Source organism: Equus quagga, chromosome 12, assembly GCF_021613505.1.
Source record: "Equus quagga isolate Etosha38 chromosome 12, UCLA_HA_Equagga_1.0, whole genome shotgun sequence".
Classification (NCBI taxonomy): domain Eukaryota; kingdom Metazoa; phylum Chordata; class Mammalia; order Perissodactyla; family Equidae; genus Equus; species Equus quagga.
The window spans coordinates 18,410,599-18,434,211 of NC_060278.1; the positions used below are offsets into that span (position 1 = coordinate 18,410,599).

The 23,613-nt window shown below is 44.6% G+C and overlaps 1 protein-coding gene across 1 annotated transcript in view; it reads left to right on the forward strand.

The window, feature by feature from the left end:
* The first annotated feature begins 496 nt into the window (after window positions 1-496).
* FAM171A1 (family with sequence similarity 171 member A1) overlaps window positions 497-23,613 on the forward strand; it is a 131,889-nt gene continuing 108,772 nt past the window's right edge. Inside the window, exon 1 of the mRNA XM_046679965.1 lies at window positions 497-807. Coding sequence (XP_046535921.1) covers window positions 711-807 — 97 coding nt within the window. The 5' untranslated portion in view covers window positions 497-710. The remainder of the gene's footprint in view (window positions 808-23,613) is intronic.

The following is a 23,613-nucleotide window of genomic DNA, read 5'->3' on the forward strand; positions in this document are numbered from 1 at the left end:
TCTTCCCCACCCTAACCTTCTAGAGCTATCCATGCACAATTCACCCTGCAGATGTTCGTTGGTCAACAGTGCCGCACTGAGGGCCTACTATAGTTTGTACAGGCTTAGGATTCTGTCCCGCTGACCTTCAACGTTGGGTGTCAAATCGACCCTGGGGAACATAGATGGATGGGGACAGGAATAGCTGTAGGGTGGCGCTACACTGAAGAAAAGCAGGGAGGTCCTCCCCGAGACACAAATTAGCCAGATGCCAAGGCCACAGTCCTGAATGGCAGGTGTTTTTCCTCCAAAGCAGCGGGGAATCGGGGGACGCTGCGGCTGTCTCGGTGCCAAAGGTCGCGTTCACGGCTTTCTTTGGGGTGGCGCGCGGGGTGGCAACGAGGGGCTCGGGGCGCGCGGCCGCCAGGTGGCACCACGGCCCGGGGCTGGGCACCGCCCGCGGCGGGGCGGGGACACGAAGGGGTTAAGGAGCTGGCGGCGGCGCGGCGGCGGCGCTTCGGGGAAACACCTCGGGGCGCGCGGAGGAGGGAGCGGCCGGGGGCTGCGGAGCCCGGCGCCGCGCCGGGCGGGGGCGCGGCCAATCGGGCGGCGGGCCCGGCGCGCGCGGAGCCAGGCGACATGGAGGGAGGCGCGGCGCCCGGCCGCCCCTGACGCGCCGCTCGTCCCGGTGCTCGGCCAGCCCGAGCCGCCCGGGGCCCCGCGGCGCGGAGATGAGCAGGTCCGCGGCGCTCCTGCTCTGCTTGCTGGGCTGCCACGTCTGGAAGGCGGTGACCAAGACGCTGCGGGAGCCGGGCGCCGGAGCCCAAGGTCGGTGCGCGGGGCCGGCGGCGGCGGGCTTTGTGTCGGCCGGGGCCTGCCGCAGAGGCGGCGGCGGGCGGGAGGCTCCCGGGCCGCATTGTGTCGCGGCGGCCGGAGCCCGACCGTAGTCGCCGGGCCTGCAGCCCACGCGCCGCGCTCCCGAGGGGCAGCGCCGCCCGCGGCGCCCAGAGGCCGGGGAGATGCTCCCGAGAGGCCGGAGGGGGTGCGGGTGGCACCAGCTGTTGCTGCTTCGGTGGCGCGTTTGGCTGCACCCGAAGATCCTTTCCTTTATGCCGCGGCACCGACACGCGGCTGCATCTCCCCCTTCGCCCCGGCGAGAGGGGCGCCCCGGGGTCGCCGCCGCCCGCTGTCCCCTCGGGGCTCGGGTCCTGGAAGCCCGAGCGCGAAGGCTGCTGCGCTCGGCCCTTTTGTTGTGGCCGGCGAGCGGGTGGCTGCCGCCCCTGGGGTGCCCCCTGCGCCCCGGGACCCCGAGGTCCCCGGCCGCTGCCCGCCACCAACCTGCCGCAGTTTGGGAAACTTTCGGGGTCTCTGCCTCCTCTCCATCCGACGTCTTTTTCAGGCCTTAAGGCATTTGCTCAGCGACCCAGGAATCACCCCGGAAGGGGAGAAAGCATTGGAACTGAGAGGCCCTAATCACTTAAAAAAAAAAAAAAATCATTTCCAGGTCTGTATGTCTCCAGCTCATGCCTTTTGTCTAATCTTTGGCCTCTGCAAATCTGCTTACCAGCCTTGGGAGTAATGTGGTCGCCACTGAGAATGGCCTCAAGCCTGTCTTTTGTTTTTAAAATAAGAATTTATTTGGGGGGAACCCCGAAGCTTCCTTTGCACGCGTTTGTGGAGACAAAATCCAGTGGTTCTGTATTGCCTGCCTTTTCCAAAGGGTGAGTGAGGCGGCCACAGATGAGCATCTGCATCCACCCGGGACACTGCTGCCAGGCCTCCCTCCAGCCTCTCAGGTCCCCTGCGAGGGCTTCCCTGCAGCCCTGTAGACCCCAGACTCCTTACCCGTGTCCACTCCTCTTAAAGTCGGCCCTGCCGATGGAAGGAACCAGGAGCGCTCCATCCCAGCGTCTTCTTGCTCGCCCCAACTTAGGCCCTTTCCTCGTGCCAGCCCCCTCCCCTTCCATCAATGTTCAGAACCCCGGGGGGTACGCAGGAGCAGAGAAGCCTGGATGGACTTCCACCCCTGATGTTGTGACAGGAAAGGGACGTTTTACCCACAGTCTGCGGGGTTTGGTTTGTTACCTACATGTTGAATTGAAGGTTTTCATCTCCATCGCTTGCTGTATCATATGCTGGCATCTCTTTAATGCGTTGGTTTTTTATAGCTCTGGTATAATATGACTGTTCTGAATTGTGCATAAATTTAGTAATGTGTGTTATAGAAGGGGGGACATTGAGAAGGTACAAAAGGACCCATATGTCTCTTCATGTAGGAAACAAATGTTTAGGACATTAGATCATCGGTGTTGGATTGAAGCGTCTTTCATTAATACCGGGGCTGCTCTTTGAATCAGCTATTTTAATGAATATGACATTTGTGTTTGAGCAAAGCCACTAATTCCGAAGAACAGTTGAATTTTTTGTTTGGCACTTGAAATAGCAATATATGGAAACATTAAGTTCATACATTTATAAAACAGTGAACGCCTTGGCCTCAACTGAAAAAAAAAAGTTGTGAAAAAACCTACTGGCTTTAGGTTGAAGACCACGCTTTACAGGGATCTTTCTGCTAAAAATCAGATCGGGTAACTGAACTCTCAGAAATGGAGTAATCTGGGAAGTGGTTGAGAAGTGGTCAACCTGTGAGGATTTTTAGGCCATGGCTAGGAGTATTGTGGCATATGGTATGGCTTGAGTGGAAGATCAAATATCTTGAAATAGTCATTCCCCCTAGATTACTTCCTTGATTGGGTAGGATGGCTTTTTAAACAGTTGAATCCAGGAGCGCTACCAGAAGTCAGGGTCTCACTACCTGGCATCTGGGTTTTGAGCTAGTACCATTTTTAAGGGAATGGACAATTGCTCTTTTGACAGTCGAAGGTCGCCCTCACTTCCCTGATTTCTTTAAACCATCTTGACACTTACTGTGTGATGTAGTGTTTTAATTCACGTCTTCTCTACCCCCCTGGATCACGTGCACAATGAAGACAAATGCTATCTCTGATTTCACTTTCCATTTTCCGCAGCAGGTTGTACATTATTTTGCACATAGTCAGTGCTGAGCCGGTGAAGGACTGCAGGTGGGCTAATACTAATAATATGCTATAGTGCAACATGTGGTCTTCATTGTTAGCATGCATTTAATTTAATTTAAGAAAACTTCAGTGATTACCTTCTCCGAAACCCGATTTATAAGAGTTTTGCTTTTCTATGGGAACTGTTGCTTGAATCATACTTTGAATGTGCGTTGTGCACACACAGACATTGTGCGCCCACAGAGTTTAGAAATTACTTAGGAAAAACCGCTTGGAGACCTCAGACACACCAATCATATAGTCTGGTAATCGAATTGGATTCCTGTGACTAGATGACAACTTCTTTATGAAATGAATCTTGATTATGTCTTCTGAGGAAATTAACATCTGCAAAATTTCTTGGCGTTAGTTTGCTCTTTATATATTCAAGATAAAATTTAATGTTTGGCTTCAGATTCTCTCTTCTTACTGTAGCTGCTTTGAATCAGCAAAGGGATTTCAAAGGCAACAGTTTGTTGTCACAGCGAGGCTTGACTTTGTGAATCATGAATTTGGACTTGCTCTAGAATATGATTGCATGTTTTTTTTTTGTTTTTACGATGATTGCATGCTTTTATCAAGTGTTTTTAATCTAAGTTTCTCTAAAATGCTTATAGGATCTAATTTATTCCTGGGAATTTTACAGAAACTTTTATTCAGAAGTGTTGCCTAATTTTGACTTTCTCCACCTCTTACAAGCTGTGCGTTGAGGCCAGCCTGATGGGGAGGGGGGGCTCTCCTTGAAGAGCAGTAAGCTGTGCAGATGTATTCTATGGAGATGTATTTGTGAAGACCAGCACTCTCTTTATGTGCCAAAAGAAGGGTGAGAGCTAGGTTAAGGACTTGGTGCTCAGACTTCTAGTGTATGATCTTTACTTTGCTGCTCATTATCTAATAGGAAAGTATTTTCCAACGATGTGCTAACTTTGTGTTCATCTCAGAAAAGCTGCAATCTGTCATAACATGGGAGGTGAATGGTTGGCTGTCTCCCTTCTCTCTGAGAGGTCTGTTCTCTGCTAAACTCAAATTTCAGTTATTGGAACGCCGGGGTCAGTTGAAAGACCGTGAAGCGATGTAAGATATCAGGAGGATCAGCCAACAAGCATGACTTATGCTGACAGAATATTAAGAGCATTAACATCTAAATAAACTCATGGGCGCACATCCTGGGAAACCAGAAGACTTGGACTTCCAGAGGCCGCTGGGCTTCACTGCAAGCCAGGTGTGGGAACTCCATGCAAAAGCAACAGCAATGCCTGGGGAATTTCTGGCAAAGTCTTTGAAATGACTTTATGAACTATTTTTTGTATCCTATTTATACTTGTCCTATAATACTTTGTAATTTACAGCTTATTAGCGTAAAATCCTAACCAAAAGAAAAAAGCTACTGCATGGATTTCTAAACTAATGGCTTGCAAATGAGAGTGCTTTCTGAATTTTAATCAACTCTTCATTTTGAACAAATTACTGATACCTCTCTAAATCTAACTGTGTATCTTTGTTATTGTTGGTAAATACTAATTTAGTAACTTTACTAAATACTGCTTAATGAGAAAGCACATGGAAATAAGTTGGACAGACAACAGACATGTATAATACTGTATATTGAAGGAAAAGTTGGATAAAAAAATATTTCAGAAATCTAGATGGAAGAATTTGTCCTGTGATGAAACCTACCTTTTGTGCTTTTTATGAAACATGTCTGATGGAAATTATCATATAGTTCATTAGTGCTATTATAGTTTATATGTCTATATCCTATATCAAGTTACATATTATTTGTTTATATCCAGTTATAGACTAATATTGTAAACAAGTCATTTTCACTTGATTTCACCAAATATGACATCAGACCTTTTAAAGACCATAGTTCTGGCTAAATTGTTCAGTTCCAGCAAACATGGAACTGAATGTATTTTAAATGTATTTTTAAAAGTTAAGCTTCAGCACTCCAGATAGACTATTAATTGTATGGAATAATTATTTTTTAAAGAAATTCTACAGTGTGACCCAGTAGTATGCCCTACATTAAGAAAAGCATTATTTTTGTAAAGTCAGACTTGTAGATAGGAAGAATTTGAGGCAATTACCTACTTTGGAGAGGGCTTTGTGTAAGAAGTTCTCATGAAACAAACAGTTCCATCAGCATATTTAAGATGACCCCACTTTCCTCTGATCGAGCCTCTGAAATTATTTGCCAGCTCCTCTTCCTCTTGGATTCAAGTTAGTCTGCGAACATTTGCTCTTTTTTCTTTAATTTACTCCCTGCAGAATTCATTAATCTCTGCAGATTCCAGTAATTAAACCCTTTTATGTGGAGGACGCCACCTTTTCCATCTCTTGCCTTGACCTGGTGTCTTAGCTCTATTTCTTTGTATCCAACAAGCTACTGGACATCTCCGTTTCAAGCTCCTCATCTTCCACACTCCTTCCCCAACTCAGCATACCTCAAGTTCTCTGTCAACTGGACTCAAAATCTGGGTATCCGCTTAGGTCCTTTCTCTACCGTATAATCCATACAGTCAGAAGTCTTACGGGTGCATTGATAGAGCACATGTATATAGATGTCTTTAGGTCAAAATAGATGCATTTGTATCTGTCAGAAGGATCTTAGAGGTCAAGTTTATACTCCTTGTTCTGGAGAAGAGGAAGCCCAGCTGAAAGAAGTTAAATGACCTGAGGTCATGGTGCTCTCTAGCCACACAGGCCCCGTGGTAAGTATAATAATGGCCCCCAAAGATGTCCATGTCCTAATCCTTTGAATCTATGAATATATTACTTCACGTGGCAGATGGGACTTTGCAGAGGTAATTAAGTTAGGGATCTTCAGATGGGAAGATTATTCTGGATTATCCAGGTGGGCCCAACATAATCACAAGGATCTTTGTAAAACAGAGTCAGGAAGATCGGAGTCAGAGGAGATGTGACAATGGAAGCAGAGAGGGAGAGATTGAAGGTGTTAGACTGATGGCTGTGAAGTCGGAAGAAGGGCCGTGAGCCAAGGAATGCAAGCAGCCTCTAGAAGCTGGACAAGACAAGGAAACGGATTCATCCCTAGAGCTTCCAGAAGGAATGCTGCCTTGTGGACATCTTGACTTTAGTCCAATGATACTGATTTTGGGCTTCTGACCTCCCGAACTGTGAGAAGAGTAAATCTATGTTGTTTTAAGCTAGAGTCCTGGTAATGTGATAGTAACAATAGAAAACTAACACAGACCCTGACCCCCAAGAACTGTGAAAAGAGATGCTCCCATACCGTCAGGGTCATGGTACGGTCTGGACCACTTTGGGGAACCAAGCTACTGAATTTAACATCTGGAGAAATGCATGGAGTTTTTGCATCTGTGTAACAAAATTTTGCAAATTGGAGCCATGTTGGGGATCCTTGGGGAAGGCCTCAGAGAGCTCCACTACCACCACCAAAAAAGCTGTTTGTTTTTCCAGATGAGCCCAGTGGGCTGTGACTTTTATTCGTAAAATAAAACTCTGTGCCTTCCAGAGCTGGGGTTCTTCACACCTGCAGGGACCTGTGGAGCCTACCAAACCTCTCCCAAAAGCCACTTTTAGAAACCTCGCTTTCAAGCTTTGCTCTGACTTTTGTAGAAACATAAATTTTTGTTGTTGTTAGTGCTGCAGAGTTGGTTCTAACTCCCAGCGACCCTGTGCACAGCAGAGCGGAGCCCTGCCCGGTCTTTTTGCGCCATCCCTTCACCTTTGGGCTCTGTATCAGACAATGCTCCGCTGCTGTTCATAGGGTTTTCATGGCCAATTTTTTTGTAAGTGGGTGGCCAGGTCCTTCTTCCTAATCAGTCTGGACACTCTGCTGAAACCTGTCCACCATGGGTGACCCTGCTGGTATTTGAAATACCAGTGGCAGAGCTTTCAGCATCACAGCAACACACAGCCACCACAGTATGACAACTGACAGACAGGTGGTGGGGTTCCCTGACCAGGAAATGAACCCATGCTGTGGGGGTGAGATTGCCAGATGCTAACCTTTAGGCCACCAGGGCTGGCTAGACACGTATCTGTTTGTAACTAGATGAGGTAAAAGAAAGTTGTGATTGGATGTCATCATAAGCCCCCAGTGCCTTGATATAATAAAATGATAAGGGCCCCCCACTCCCCAACTTTGAATGGCCTCCCAGGTGTGAGAGGCTCAACACGCCCTCTGATATTTCTCTGCCTCTCTTAGGCAAATGAGCCCCACCATCTCCAGGTAGGGCTTGTGAACTGCTGAAGTCCCCATGCAGTCAGAAGGCAGAAACAGCTTGGAAACACCTGGATAATCCTTGACACTGCACCTGTTGGGGAATACAGGCAGAGTGAAACTACTTGTTCTCCTTCAGTCTCCATGTCACTGGGAGAAAGAGAATTAAGTTCACTGTAGCCCCAGGAGGGAGGGCATGTGACCTTTGGGCAGGTCCCAGGACGGGAGCCGAAGGGGTCACTGATGATTTGGTGGCGTGACGTGGAATTCAAACCTCACGGGCTGGGAGAAGAAGAAGGTTAATGAAATGTTCTGGCAGGGGTATCCTCCCAAAGAACCGAAATAAAAAGTGGAGAGAAGCTTGAACCTTGTTGATTTCAAGGCTTTGGCCAAAAGGTAGATAAATAATGGAGAAAGGAAGGGAATCACTTAGTTGTGTTAAGGCTGAAGACATTGCCTTGTGTTAAGGTATCATTGGTTGTCACATCTCCTCTGACTTTGAGCTTCCTGCCTCCCTCTTATAAGGATCCTTTTTATGACAGTGGGCTCACCTCCTTAATCCAGAATGATCATCCCATGATATGTCGTAAACATCCATTCATTCATTTCTCTTCATTCTCACTACCATGCATACCTTAGCCCTCATAGGGTGCTTGCTGAAGGCGGCTTGTCTTTATCTCTCTCTGTTATAGTCTTTTCTTTGAACCCAGGCTCTCTTCTATGATGTCCCTCTTCAAACACCATTTTATTCATGTTTCTCTTCTGCAGAAAAACGTTTACTATTTTCCTGTTGCCCCGAGTATGGAGTCGAAATTTACTGAGTCTGGCCCTTACAACCTTCCTGCCTCCCTCACGTGCTTGTTCCAAGGTTATCTCCTATTCTTCAACAGTTTAAATCATTTTCTCCAGCTAGAACATTCCATCCATCGTCCCCTGGATGACCATTGTACCTCCTCACTTCCCTTCATCTACAGCTATGTGCCTCTTTTCCGCTCTTGAAATCCTAAATATTGAGCATCAGATGTATAAAGACAGTATGCTGAGCACTTATTAGACAAAAACAGTTGGTGTGGAGGGGGACAATATATGTTTGGGTAAACTTGATTACTTAGAAGTCCTTACCCTCTGATATTTTACAATTCAATTGGAAATGAAATGGAAAAAAATAAAGTAGGAAGGACATCACTAAGGTACTTTTTTATGTAGTTCGGCAAGAGTCTCTTGGAGTAAGATGAAACCCACTAACACTTGTATGACTACAAGTCCAGCTGTCAGTTGTCTGTGATGTTAATTTCTAGATATTTCTAGGATTTATCCACAGTGGGACACAGGAGGTTTTATTTCAGAGGGCAGCGCTCCTAGAAAGTTGTAAGTTAAGTAAGAGACGTCCTTTTGGGCATCAAATACTTAAGCAGTGACAGCATTGATTGGACAGTATTGGTGCTACAGTGATTTCCAGTGTCAGGTGAGGCTCTGAATGATGACTACAGAAACAGTTAAGTAAAACTCATAGTACTTAAATAGCACGGGGAGAGAAGATGAGCAAATAGCGACTTAATACGTTCAGCAAATATTTTGAAACTTTAATTTTATATAAAACATATAAACACATACTCAAATATGAGAACTGGCAAGATCTTTTAGGATTGTGGGAAGTCGCAAATGTCATAGGAAGCTGGCTTAGGAAAAGACACCTTGGAAGTGAGTATTGAGTTTATAAAAGATTGGTTTGTTTGATTATTTTATTCCTTTTGTTTTGAGCTGTACCCCACAGGGATACAGAAATGTAAGTTGAATGAGGAAAGACAACTCTTTCCAAGTCAGATGACCATTTCATTTGCTTGCTTACTTTTTTGAGCTCAGAATTTGAATTGAAAAATTATTGGAATCGTATCAGGGAAAGATTTTTTAATATGATCTTAACGTAATTTTTGACAGAGCTGAACTAAAGACACTGAACACTTTGCTTAAAGCTATCCTCAACCCATAAGGTAAGTCATAGTAGTAAGACTTCTGATTTCAAAACAGTAGTTAGTAGCACAGCCTCAGTGGGTGAGGTTCGCTCTCTTCCTCTTTGTGCTGGTGGGTCTAGAGCTGGTGGTGGTTGGTTTCCTTTGCACCGTAATTATAGCTTCTCTCTCTCCTCTCGGAGAGAAGGGTAGACAGGAAGCATTTTCAAATGGAAATTTATCTTAACAGAATTAAAGCACATGTAACTTGGGTCTTAATGTTTGATTATTAACGACATTTTATTTGCTTATTCTTAATTGATCATTTATTAATTATTATTTATAGTTTATAGTTGATTTTTAATATCTTATTAACGATTTGGGTGAAAACATTTCAGGGATATTGATCATACTTTCTTATGAAATAAAGCTGAAAAGAGGGGGTGTCTTAGTCCGTTTGGGCTGCGATAAGGGAATACCATAGACTGGGTGGCTTATAAACAACAGATATTTATTTCTCACAGTTCTGGAGGCTTGGAAGTCCAAGATCAAGGTGCCAGCAGATTTGGTGTCTGGTGAGAGGCTGCTTCCTGGGTCATAGATGGTCTCCTTTTTGCTGTGGCTTCACACGGCAGAAAGGGCAGGAGAGCTCTTTTGGGTCTCTTCTTCTTAAGGCACTAATCCCATTCATGAGGGCTCCACCCTTGTGACCCAATCACCTCCCAGGGTTCCACGTCAAATACCATCACATCAGGGATTAGTTTTCAACGTAGGAATTTTGGGGGGGGGGGGACACACATTCAGTCTATAGCAGGGGGACCTGCAAATTTTAGATTAAAAAAAATATCTGTGGGTGGTAACTATGAGTTAAAGTTAACAAAATTGCAGAACAGAAGGGAAGGACCCCCCCTTTTTTTTTAATCAATGGGAAAAAAGACTTAGATCTTTCGGGTGACTATAAGATTAGTCAAGTGAAGAGTGAATAGAGGGGTTGGCCCTGTGGCCAAGTGGTTAAGTCTGTGCACTCCACTTCGGTGGCCCAGGGTTTCACCGGTTTGGATCCTGGGCATGGACATGGCATCACTCATCAGGCCACACTGAGGCGGCGTCCCACATGCCGCAACTAGAAGGACCCACAACTAAAATATACAACTATGTACCGGGGGGATTTGGGGAGAAAAAGCAGAAAGGAAAAAAAAAAGCTTAGCAGCAGTTGTTAGCTCAGGTGCCAATCTTAAAAAAAAAAAAAAGAAAAAGAAAAAGAAAAAGTGAGTAGAAAGTGTGACTTGGTTATCAAAACTGCCAGAGTGATCTGGGGCTGCCTTGATGAATGTGTGGTTTCTAGAAAGCAGATTAGGACATAATCCTGCTGTGTCATGTGCTGGTCTGACCGTACCTGGAGGATTGTATTTGGTTCTAGATACCAGATTTAAGGTTATTCTTGACTCTCTGGAACACATTCCGAGGAGAGCTTGAAATCTTGATGCACGGCTGCAGATTCTGTGGTTATCCATATCGAATGGTTATCCATTCACAACCTTAGCGAGTGCTGGGCTGACCTGCACGTTCTTATGTTCCCACACCCCTGGACAGAACCTCATCCTGGCTGGTCCTCACAGGCTCAGCCCCACAGTAGCTGAACTGAGTTCCTCAGATGGAGGATCTCCAGGCACTTTGTTGTTTCTTAAAGCAAGGCAGCTAAACGGGTAGCTTCAAAGTCTTGTTTGTGAAAGGTGGTCCAGTTCCAGAGAAAATTTAATCTAGAGGAAAAAAAGATACAGGGAAACCTGTTAGGGAATTTCCAATATTTTAACGGCCCTTGCATTAGTTTTCTATCGCTGCCTTCACAAAATACCCCAAATATAGCAGCTTGAAGCAGCACCCATTATTACCCTACAGTTTCCGTGGGTGGGGTATTTGAGCACAGCATGGCTCTGCTCATCCTCTGCTTAGGGTCTCATGAGGCCCAAATCAAAGCATCTGCAGGGCCATGCTCCTTTTTGGAGGCTCCAGGGAAGAATTCACTTCCAAACTCATTCAAGTTGTAGTCAGAATTCAGTTCCGTGTAGATATAAGGCCGAGGTCCCTGTTTCTTTGCCGGCTGTCTGCCTGGAGTCTTTCTTTTCTCCTTAAGGCCACGTATATTCTTTGTCACCTTATCCCTTCCATTGCTAAACCAGCAACAGCACGTGGATCCTTCTCACACATCACATCTTGGGTTTCTCCGCCTGCTGCATCTCTCTGACCACAACCAGACAAAGTCCTCTGCTTTTAAGGGCTCATGAGATGAGATTGGGGGAAAACCTCCCTGTCTTAAAGCCCATAACCTTAATTACCACTGCAGTCCCTTTTGCCACTTAATGTAACCGTATCTGCAGGTTCCAGGGGTGAGGGCGTGGACATCTTTGGGGGGCTCATTCTGCCTGCCGCAGCCGTAATGTAGAGGATGGGTCACACTGTCTCCCGTGGGCAGAGAGGATGGGGAGGCAGATCTGTCTGCCATGGGGGACGTTGAGGGTGATGCTAAGGGTGTATTCTCTTGGCGAGTACCAAGAAGTGTTCTGGATAAGTGACTTCTCTGTCCCTTCCGTGCCCTGAGACTTTAGAACTCCCTCATGGACTCACATGCGAGGAAAACCTAAGGCAGCTTGTGTGACAACAAGTGCTATATTTAAAGTGGTCCTGAGTTTTAGTATTTGGACCCCGAGAACCTGAAAGTTAAGATTATTTCCATAACTAAGTCCTGTGATTTACTAACTTCTTTGAGTGGTAAGTATTTATGATATCCCTGTTATACATTATGTTAAATCAGTGTAATAGTGACAGGCACACTCAGCTTCATTCACTTAGACGTGAAGAAAGAAGCATAATGATTAGCTAACATGCATTGGGTGCTTAGTACCTGCCAGGCATGATGCTAAGTATCTCGATGGATTATCTTACTGGATCTTCGCATCAATCCCGCGAGGTGTAAATATGTCTCATTTTATAGAAGAGGAACGTGAGGCACCAAGAAGTTAAGCCATTTACACAAAGTCACAGTCACATCATAAGTGGCAGAGTCCACCGTGTGACAGGAGACAGCCCGGCCCTCACCCTCAGACTGTGCTGCCTTGTGACTTGGAGGATTAAGTTATAATTTCATACTATTTTCATCCTCGTGGCATTTTACCAGCATCAATAAAGGGTTTTTAATGGGCCTCATCATTTTTATGAAGAAAGACAAAAATACTCCCTTGTGTGGTCCCTGTTTGCCTTCGAACCCTGGAAAGCAACCCTAAACAGTTATTTACCGAGCGGCTCCAAAGAGCAAAGCTGTGTGCTCGGCGCTCGGCGTTGTGTGGGATCCAGATGTGTAGAAGCGATAAGAAGCTCGCACAAATAACTCTCCTGCCCTCCAGAAGGAGGTCCAGGCAAGCAGGGTGGGGTCTGGGGTTACGCCCAGCTGGATCTTGGGGGAATCTTCTGGCTTGTGTTCAAAGCCCATTAGTATTTGGCAAACTGTGTATGTAACAAGAAAAACTTGTTACAGCCCGGAGAATTGGGGGTAGGGAAGGATGTGGTTATTTGTGAAACAGTCCTGCAGGTCTGTTTGGATTCGTGAAGCCTAATAAGATGCCCTTGTTCTCCTATGGCATCAGGGGAGGGCTTCCTTTACTCTGAAGTAAGTGTGAAATACCAGTATTTATTTGGTATTTGAATTTACTTGCAAAAAAACAACACTGCTTAATTCCTCTTTGCTTATACAATGATCCTGAAAAATCAGTTTTTAAATGGTGTTATTGTGGGACTGTAACATTTTTTCCTGTTGTTTCATGAAGATGTTCAATCATACAAGAAAATTGAAAGAATTCTACAGTGAATGCCTATGCTTACCACTTACATTCTATAATTATTTTACTGTACTTGCTTTATTACTTATCTATCAGTTCTTTCATCCTTCTAGCCAGCCATTAATCCCTCTTATTTTTTGATGCACTTTAAAGTTTGTATCAGATATCAGTGCCGTTTTATCCTAATACTACAGCATGCATATCATTAGTGTTCAATATTTGCATATTGTTTTTCTCATAGGAAAATTTACATACAGGGAAGTACATAAATCTTAAGTGTTGACATATGCATACACCTGTGCAACCCCAGATCCCATCAGGATACAGAATATTACCATGATTCCAGAAAGTTCTCTCATGCCTCTTCTCAGTAAATCTCTGCCCCTACCCTTAAGGGGCAACTGCTGTTCTGATTTTTTCCACCACAGATTACTTTTCTGCCTGTTCTAGAACTTCATATAAATGGAATCATACAGTAAGTACTGCAGCTTTTTTATTCAAGCTAGCATTTTTTGAGTTCCATCCAGTTGTTACTTGTATCAGTAGATTGCTTATTTTTATTGCTAAACAGTATTCCACTGGAGGAATATTCTACACTTTGTTTATCTGTTCTCCTGTTAATAGACACATGTGTTGTTTCTGGTTTTGGCTATTGTAAATTTAGTTACTGTACACGTTTTTATACAGTTGTTGTTTTCGTTGCTCTTGGGCAGATACCTAGGAGCAGAATTGCTGTGTCATAGGATAGGCAAATGTTTAGTTTCATAAGAAACTTGTAGACCTTTTTCCAAATTGGTTGTGTCTTTCTACACTCCCACCAAAGCGTATATGAGAATTTCTGTTGCTCCATATTCTCACCAACATTTGGTGGTGCTAGTCTTTTTAATTTTAGCCATTTTGATGGGCAGATTTATATATATTAGATAGATAGACAGACAGACAACATAGTGCGTACATTTCATTTTCCAGCTATAAATGGCTTTAGTTTTTGGAGAGTGTTGGAGCACTTTTAGAAATCAAAAATGAGGTTTCACCACTATGTTTTTGTTTATTTTCAACCATGTTTTCATGCAGACTGTTATTTGTCTTTGGTATTTTATTAAAATCTATCACGTGATCAGATTATCTCCTCAATGAATATATCATCTCATCATGTAGAACCACTTTATCACATACCTCCCAGATAAACCGTGGTGCCTTTGTGCGTGTGCACATGTGTATTGTATGTTGGGGTGGAGAAGGAATCAGAGAGAAAAAGAAAATAAAAATAACCCTTCTAGAGTCCAATATTTGCATACTGCCAGTGCAAAGCTAGAGGTTGTATAAGACTGTTTCCATGCTTATTCTCTTCTTTCAAGGAAACTGAAATGTATATGCCAGTTGGAAGGTGCAGGAGTTGATACAGTCAAACACGTGCCAGGATCACTTAATGACTTAGCTGCTTCTAAAAGTTGCTTGGGACACTTCATTAACCCTTTTGAACCATTAGTGTGTTGAGTCAGATCTTCAAAGTGTTCTAATAGCCTTTTTAAAAGAAGTTAAGATAAAGTTCTAAACATGTCTATTTACAGAAGTCAGAGTACCAAGAGATGACCTACTGTAAACAGTGAAATTCCTTGAGATTTAAAAAGCTCCCCTAAAGACTGACTATATTGTTTGGAAATTTAGACAAGATATGATTGTTTCCTTATTTCCTCTGCTTGTGCCATTAACCTACACAAAAATACATTTAGCATTTCAAATGAATGTGTGTGTCCATGTGCAAATTTCATGGGACTGAGCTGTTCCAGAGATCGGCGTCTACGATTGGGGAACAAGTGGGTGTTGGAGTCAGGTCCTCTTTTATCCGTTCTATTTCTTCTCTCATGTGGCCTTTCCTAAACTTTGTTCTATTTTGGAGCCGCCTACTTTTTGAAACTGTATTCATGCAAAGAAGAATGGCACCTGTGTATGGTTTCCCTGCTGTATACAATGTTACCATTTTAGTGAAACTGCTTTCTCCAAGCCCCTTGTCCGGCTTCTTTGGACTTCTACATGGACAGAATTAGTGGCATAAATAGTCCTTCTGCTGTTTATATTAAAATAGAGATTTTATAAAAGGAGAGGATTTTTCCCGAACTTAGAACGTTTGCTTGCTTTGATGCCCATGAGATACGTTTGTTCAGTCTGATTCCTGAACATGGAACCTCAGAGCCCCACATATATTCAGTGTTGAACGTGACAGAAAGTGCTCCTCTGGGAATTACTGAGCGTTCTATTATTGTGTCGATATTTTTTGATATTAAAGAAATGTAAGAGCCAGCCCAGTGGTGTAGGGGTTAAGTTTGCGTACTCCGCTTTGGCGGCCCGGAGTTCACGGGTTTGTATCCTGGGCAGGGACCTACACACCACTCATCAAGCCATGCTGTGGTGGCATCCCCCATACAAAAGATTGGCACAGATGTTAGCTCAGTGACAGTCTTTCTCAAGCGAAAAGAACATTGGTAACAGATGTTCGCTGAGGGCCAGTCTTCCTTACCAAAAAAAAAAAGAAAAAAGAAAAGAAAAAAGAAAATCTGTGGTTATTCCTATTTAGGAAAACAGAAGAGCATTAGATAAATGCAAGACTATTATTCTAAATATTGTAATACAGAAGGGTGATATCTGCTTCTTAAGGATGGCATGAAAGAAGTTTCTTGTGTTTAGTGTCCTTTGATTATTTAAAGTATTCCCATCTAATCAGAGGTTGGAGGTGGTTGCCATTAGATCCCTCCTTTAGAACAAGGTTTTTCACTTTTTGCTTGGCTGATCGAGCTCTTTCTTTGTTACCTACCATCTGCTGTGCATGTTTTTGAATGTGTGATAAAGCATATGGGAAAGGGATAGAAAAGTTAATGCATTCAACTGGTGAGAGTGGAGGACACGGTGTCTGCAGTCTGGTCAAGTTGACAGCCCATCTGCTGGAGCACAGGGAGCCCTTTTAAAATGTGGCTTTTCTCCCCAGGCTCTCTGGGCAGAGCCCCTCAGTCCACGGATTGTCCAAATGTTACTAGTGAGGCTGCAGCAAAATTCAGTCTCTCCTTCTTAAATGACTTCCCGTGGCACACACAGCATAGACTCAGTGCACAGTTTTATGGATACATTTTTTCCTTTACTATAAACCTAGAGACTGCCAATGAAATTAAACTCGGAAAGTGATCCTTTTAGCTCCCTCACCTCTTGGCAGAGCCAACTGTTAAAGTGACTTTTAACGCACACTTTGTATTTTCTTTAGAACTGATCCCTGTGCTGTGACTTAGGTTTTTACTTAGAGTTAAAATGGATAAAAGACTCCTCCTGTGTACTTTCCCCACTACTTTTTGAAACTTTTTTTTCTTAACTATCTTGAACGTTATTTGCCTTTTCAAATTTAAAAATAAAATCATTGCCTGTAATGATGTTTCAGTGTCTTGATGGAGATGTTAGATGTCACATTAAATATTAAACTTATGCATTCTAAATCAATGGATGTTAAAGTACTACGTAAATGCTAAGTAAACGTGAGAAAGGAGTTACTAGCGTTTGGACCAGAGATATTGTTTATGTGCACTCATTAGATAACATTTTGTTAATTAGGTGGGGCTATTCCCTGTTCATAGCTTCCCATTTCTGAGCTCAGAATCCTTAGATGTTTACATGAAAGAATGGACTGGCAAGACTTGAAGTTAGACACTTTTTTTTTTAAAGGTTGCAGCTTCTTTTAAAGATTTTTATTTTTCCTTTTTCTCCCCAAAGACCCCCAGTACATAGTTGTGTACTTTTAGTTGTGGGTCCTTCTAGTTGTGGCGTGTGGGATGCCGCCTCAGTGTGGCATGATGAGCGGTGCCATGTCCGCACTCAGGATCCAAACCAGTGAAACCCTGGGCCATTGAAGCAGAGCGCGGGAACTTAACCGCTTGGCCATGGGGCCGGTCCCAAAGTTAGACACTTCTTAACTTTGTTTTCCTGTTAGCTGCTTCATGGCTGATGAACCACTTTTTATCCATCTATTCACCCATTCATCCATCCATCCAGCCACCCTCCCATCTATCTATTCATCCATCCTTGCATCCGTCCATCCACCCATCCATCCATCCATCCATCCTTGCATCCATCCATCTGTCCATCCACCCACCCATCTAAGCCATCTACGCACCCACCTATCCATCCATCCATCTACTCACCCACGCATCCATCAATTCAACAGAGTCTCTGCTTTCCTTACCTTCCACCACTGAAATGTTGATATTGTTATCTTAAATTTGTATGATCTATCATAGATTTTTAAGTGCTTTCAGATCCATTATCTCTTTTGCTCCTTATAATCCTGAGAGGTATTTGAGAGAGATGTTACTCCTTTTTATACATGAGAACAGAAAAAAGTGGCTCGAAGTTACTTGCTGGTACAGCGTGGAGGTGGTAATCCCACACACCTCCTCCTCTCTGCTCTTAGCACATCTCTCGGTTGCTTTAGGGGCTCACACTCACTGTTTCAGTCGTGATTTCTGCACAGGAACTCTCCATCCGAGACACCCAGTTCCTGGACAGCCGTCGTGCTGCCCACCAAGCCTAGCTCACATATTTATAATGAAAGTAGGCATTATCATCACTTAGGGTTCCAAGCTCTGGGGATCCAAAGATAATTAAGACCTAGTCTCTGCTTTTCAAGAACTCAAGCTCCTCTGGGAGAATCACAGATGAACAGAAAGCACTGTAGGTAGGAGCAAAGCCTGCAGGGGTGCAGAGGAGGGAAGGACCGACGGGGCAGCCAGGAGGCTTCACAGGGAAGTGGCTTTTGAGCTGGGGTTTGAAGACTAAGAATTAATCATGCAGTGAAGGGGAGGGAGGCACTCCCTGAGCCACACCACCATCCCTGTGAATCATAGCTTTTTAGGGGACAAGAGAATAATGACGTCACCCACAACCAAGCTTCCTGAGTTTATTTATAAAGCAATAAAGAAAGAACAACAACTTTTTTTTTTTTTTTTTGGCAAAATTATCAGTGGAGTTCCTCAGCTTGTTAATAAACTCATGTTTCATACCACGGGGGCATAATGAGTAGTGGGTATTAGTCTAAGTCTGTGAACTGGTTACCATGTCTGATCCATCTAAGTCTCCCAGATCATTATAAATCCTCTTTTCCCATTTATTCTGCTGTTAGTTTAATCTTCAACCAGCTATTCCAACATCAAAGGGTCTGGCTTTTCCAGCGTAACTTTCCTTAACCTCCTCTGCTAATCTCATGTAATTTATATAGGACACAATTAGCTGTCTCGGTTACTGATCTCCTTTACTTTCCTCGTTCCTATTCTTGCTTTTTCATTTGAGTTAATGGAAAGTGTCCACATCACAGCGACCAAAAGGGTACAGAAAGTTCAACCTCTTTAAAGTCAATTTCAGCAGCAAAAGAAATTGTTGGAAATAGCCACTTACACCCACATCTTAGTTTATATAAAGGCTATTGAATGTGCAGTGTTTATCTTTCCAAGTCCTAGAAATGTTCAAGATAAGGAAGCTGATGCTCACTTTGGTCATGATGGGACCGGGGCGGGGGAAGCGGGGAGCAGGTTTGCTCCCCACTGAAGGAACTAAGGGAAAAGGCTCCTCCAGTGGTCCTCGTGGAGGCCATGGTAGAGACATCTCAGTGTGGGGAGTGACATCTAAGCCATCAGGAGCATCCTTTCCTCCTCTTGTCTTGCAGGAATCAGAAGGGGCAGTGTTGCAGGGAGGCCTGAGTTTAACTGCTATTCATTTATGCACTCACGCATTCATGGATATTTATTGAACCCCTCCTACTACTTGTCAGGCAGTACGAAATAGATCCCTGAGCCCTATTCTTCTAGAGTTTACAATGTGGTAGATGCAGCGGCTATTCAGTTAGCAGGACTGCCGACCCAGATGGAAACAGATGTACTTGGCCCCTTGTGGAACACCTGTCCGTAGCGTGGACTGTGTGCATGCAGTTCTTGTTCTGTGGTTTACACGGCACCAGTCCTGGCCCCTTCTGTCTGGTTCTAATTACATGTCGTTCTTCTAGGTAATGCTCTAAGTGACTTCCTAGCTTGCTATGAAAACACTGGTTTGCTAACGAGTCAATTAACACTTGTCACACAAAAAAAGAAAAAGGCAAAAAATTTTATGATTATATCTAAAATTGAACTTAAGAAATATTTTCTGTTTCCTCCTACCTTATTAGTGTACCTAATTTAAAGTTGACATTCCTTTAGATGGTACATGAAACCAAACTACTTCAAAAAATTAAGGCGTGTAAATAAAGAAGAGGAAAACAGCTCTGTTACTTTAGAGAAAAGGTAAATAAAACCAAAAAATGTTATAAAATGCAATGTAATATAATGAAAGTAGTAGTTGATCACTACCCACCTGAGGCTACTTGCTCATTCTCTGTATTACCTTTGGGTGTGTGGCACCCATGCAGAAAGCCAGCCCATCTTGCTGTTCTGACCACTGCTTCTCAAGCGTCAATGTGGGTATTAACCCCCTGAAGGTCTTGTTAAATGCAGATTCTGGTTTAGCTGGCCTGGTGTGGCCCCTCAGATGCTGTAGCTCTTACCAGGCGGTCGGTGGACCACATTGGAAATGGCGAGGCTCTCCCCTGCCCATCGGATCCTCATGTTCAGAGACAGGCGGAGGCAGCCCCAGGAAGCAGAATCTGGCTCCTTTCATATGCCCTCTTATGCTGCCACTTTTTCCTTAGATTTTGAACTTCCCAGTTTGAGAAAGCTACCTAAAAAAATTCATCTGCAACTTATTCAAAGCCTCGCATCAAAGGACATAGCTGGTTTTGTGCATTCCAGTGTTGCAGGGGGACCCAAATGACTTGGAAGGAATTGCATGTCTTTTTCTAGTGTTCACTTGGTTGCTTCATTCATACATTTAAAATGTTTATTATGTACATAATAGAAACTCTCCCTACCCTCAGGGATCCTAATTGTAGGCTTTCGGTTTGGTTATCTGTAATCTGCCTGAAGGCCAGCCCCAGTCGTACTGCATGTATTTCTGACCTGATGAGAACTGTTTCAGGGAGCAGCTGATATTGTCCTGGTTCCAGTTTGCACATGACATTGAGCCACCTTTTTATACTGTTTCTTTTTATTTTATTTTGTTTCAGTTTTTTTTGCTGAGGAAGATTCATGCTGAGCTAACATCTGTTGCCAGTCTTTCTCCTTTTGTATGTGAGCCACCACCACAGCATGGCCACTGACAGACGAGTGGTGTATGTCCACGCCTGGGAACTGAACCTGGGCCGCCGAAGTGGTGCACACTGAACTTAACCACTGGGCCACCGGGGCTGGCCCTATACTGTTTCTTTTTAAATGGAGTGTGACTGTGACAAACTGTAAAGCTTGCACATTTGTTTTTTCCTTTTTCTCCCCAAAGCCCCCCAGTACATAGTTGTATATTCTTCGTTGTGGGTCCTTCTAGTTGTGGCATGTGGCACGCTGCCTCAGCTTGGTTTGATGAGCAGTGCCATGTCCGCGCCCAGAATTTGAACTAACGAAACACTGGGCCGCCTGCAGCGAAGCACGCGAACTTAACCACTCGGCCACGGGGCCAGCCCCAAGCTTACACATTTTTATCGGTTTTGTGTTAGTGTGGTTTTTAGTATTGTGCAAATGGAATGTTTATTGCCTGCTTTTGGGGCTTGTTTAAAGAAATAATAGTTGGCTGTTGCTACTCAGAGATGTAGAGTCTCCGAATTTTTTCCATAATTTTTAAATTTTTTAAGGCGTGAAGAATGACTGGCTCTTTGAGTTGCTTTATTCAAAAGCCATGGTGTTTGCACCACACCCTGATAACAGCACAGGCTCTGCCAGCTGCCCCTCGCTGCCTTTCCTCCTTTTCCTGTGTAGAAGATGGTTCCAGCACTGCTGAGGCCGCAGAATTCCTGAGTGACCTTTCCGTAGTTTATCTCCCTGGAGATTCTTGGCTGCCTGCAGGGGCCCAGAAGACCTTAGAGGAGCCAGTAGCATGAGAGGTGTGCGAGTGCTTGTTTTTCTAGATCACAAGGTTTTTATTTTTGTTTTGTGTGTTTAAATGAATAGAGCTGAGAACCCTGGTACCTTATGTCTTGAAGTGTTCATTTCCTCGCCTTCAGAAGGAGTACCACTCGCCCAGAGAAGAGCCAGGGCGCTCAGGAGCAGCTTCATACCCCCTGGGCTGTAGCTCGTTGGTGCTGTAGGGAATCTGGGCTGATGGAGGGAGAAGGAGGGAGAAGAAGTTGGGAAAAGCATCCATTAGTCCTGGCACATAGCATCCAACTTTCAGTCGCGGGCTGTGTAGTCAGCATCTGCTTGCCTGCGGCTTCACCTTGTCATCTTACGCAGATCTTGAGGCCCCTCCCCTCATAAGAACACACCGTGAAATAGCCCCCATGGCCTCATAGCCCCCTCAAACTATTCATTTCTTCCATTCCATTGCCAAAAAAGCTACTCTTTACACTCAGTCTCTCCACTTGATCACTCCCCCATTCATCCCTTTTCTCTGGGTTCTCTCCTTTGGCACCGGTCCCCCCATCTCTGTGACATGCTGTCCCAGGTTCTGTGGCCAATAGCCTCTTCTGGCTTGGCTCCTCCTGCTAGGGCTGCCCTTTCTTAGTCTCCTTTGGGTCCCTCCTTTGCTTCCCCTGAGAGGAAGATGAGACCTAAGATTCCACTTCTGGACGACCCCGAGCATCCTCTCTACAGTGGGGCTTCAGTTTCCAGCTGTCTTCTTTCTGGACTCCCAGGTCTCCATCCCCAGTCCAGACCTGTCTCCTGAACACTGGCCTCTGCTTGAGCTGTTTGTTGATGTCTTCACTCGTGGAGTCTAGCACTCTGGGTTTGCAGTGCCTTTGCATGAGCCACTCCTCCTGCCTAGAACACTTTTGCCCAACTAACTCATCTTCACTCTTTCTAAAGGAGCAGGCGTCATCCCCTTTGGGAATTCATCTCTGGTCCCCCTCTTCCTCCCCAGGTCTGTGTATGCTATTTATTTAACAAATATTTATGGAGTGCTTCCGTATTCCAGGCATTGGTCGAGGTGCTGAGGGGACAGCAGAAAACTCTGTCCCAATACTTCCTGCCTTGTATGGAGCAGTTGTGTGCACACGTCTGTAATCCGTCTGCCTCTCCCTGAGGCCGAGCTGCCTCCCACACCTCTGGTCCGCAGTCAGTGTTTGCTGAAAGAGCAAATCCGATTATGCCAATTTCCCTCCTTCTCTTTGCTCCCTTTTCTTCTGTGCATCTTTCCTCCCTCTCTCGCAGGAGCAAAACCAGGAAATAGAACTTCATAATTACAAGATTAGCCAGATAAAATTTCATCACTGTTTCTGCTTTCTACATAGAGTTGGTTGAAGTTTTGTGTGTGTGAGTGTGCTGCAAAGTGTGAGGTGAATGCTTCCTTTGTTTGATAAATTTGCTCAGCTGCGCCCAACGACACAAGTTGCACTTCTGCTGTGTCCTTTGTTCAGAGCCCAAGAACGCGGATCTTTGAAAAGTCACTGGGAGAGAGGGATATTCTGCTTATATCTTATTCTAGGAGCCCCTATGCCGATGGATACAAAGCACTTTGTTGGGAAACAAACACAGGGTTTTCAAATGTCTTTATCTTGTAATACTACCATCCCTTTCTCCTGAAAAGAAACAACACAGAGCAACAGAACTAGATAATTTTTGCAGGGGGCTATTACTGGTAGAGTTACCAGATAAAATACAAGACACTCAGTTAAGTGGCATTTCAGATACACAATGAATAAAGTTTTAGTACAAGTATGCCCGAATATTGCACGGGACATAATGACACTAAATAGTTATTTGTCGTTCATCTGAAATTCAAACGTAACTGAGCGTCTGGTGATGTTTCAGAGGGACACCCCAGTAGATGGTGAGAGCTGCTACCTTTGCCAGCTTTCATCTCAGCCCCACTTTTGGACGCTCCTCAACCGTAAGCTGGAGGCAAAATGGGAAGAAAAGGCTCGCTTCTTCCTTGTACCTCCTTCAACCTGGAAGTGGGACACCAGGTGTTAAAATATCCAGTTGGAAAGATGAGATCACAAATGGCAGCCCAGCCTTCCATCCCTGAGGTTGCTTGCCTGAAATGGAAGTTGTCTGATAGGTAAATATATTCAGTTTCATTCAGCGGTAAATTATTGAGTATTCCATTTATAAGGCAGAGTTGGGGGAATCATGTCCTCCTTCAAGATTCTCACAGTCTTGGGAGGAACAAAAGCATTCCCAGTGGGGCTCAACCCTGGGTGGACCTTGTAATTACCTGGGAGCATTTTAAAGCAACACCGATGGTCAGGATGCGTGGCAGAGGTTCTGACTCGGGTCTGGTGGGGCCTGACCATGGGTCATTTTTCCAAAGCTCTTCCTCTGATTCTGGTATGCAGCCAGCATGGAGACCTGCTGAGTTTCAGCACTGTGTATTATCTTGAAGTATTCTGAGTGCCACTGGGGAGGAGGTATGGTCAGTGAGGGAACCTTTGCTTATGGAGTAAATACAGGGCAGGTTTCCTTCTGGGCCAGGACTCAAAGGGGGGCTTCTAAGCTCTTTCAGTAGTGGCCCAA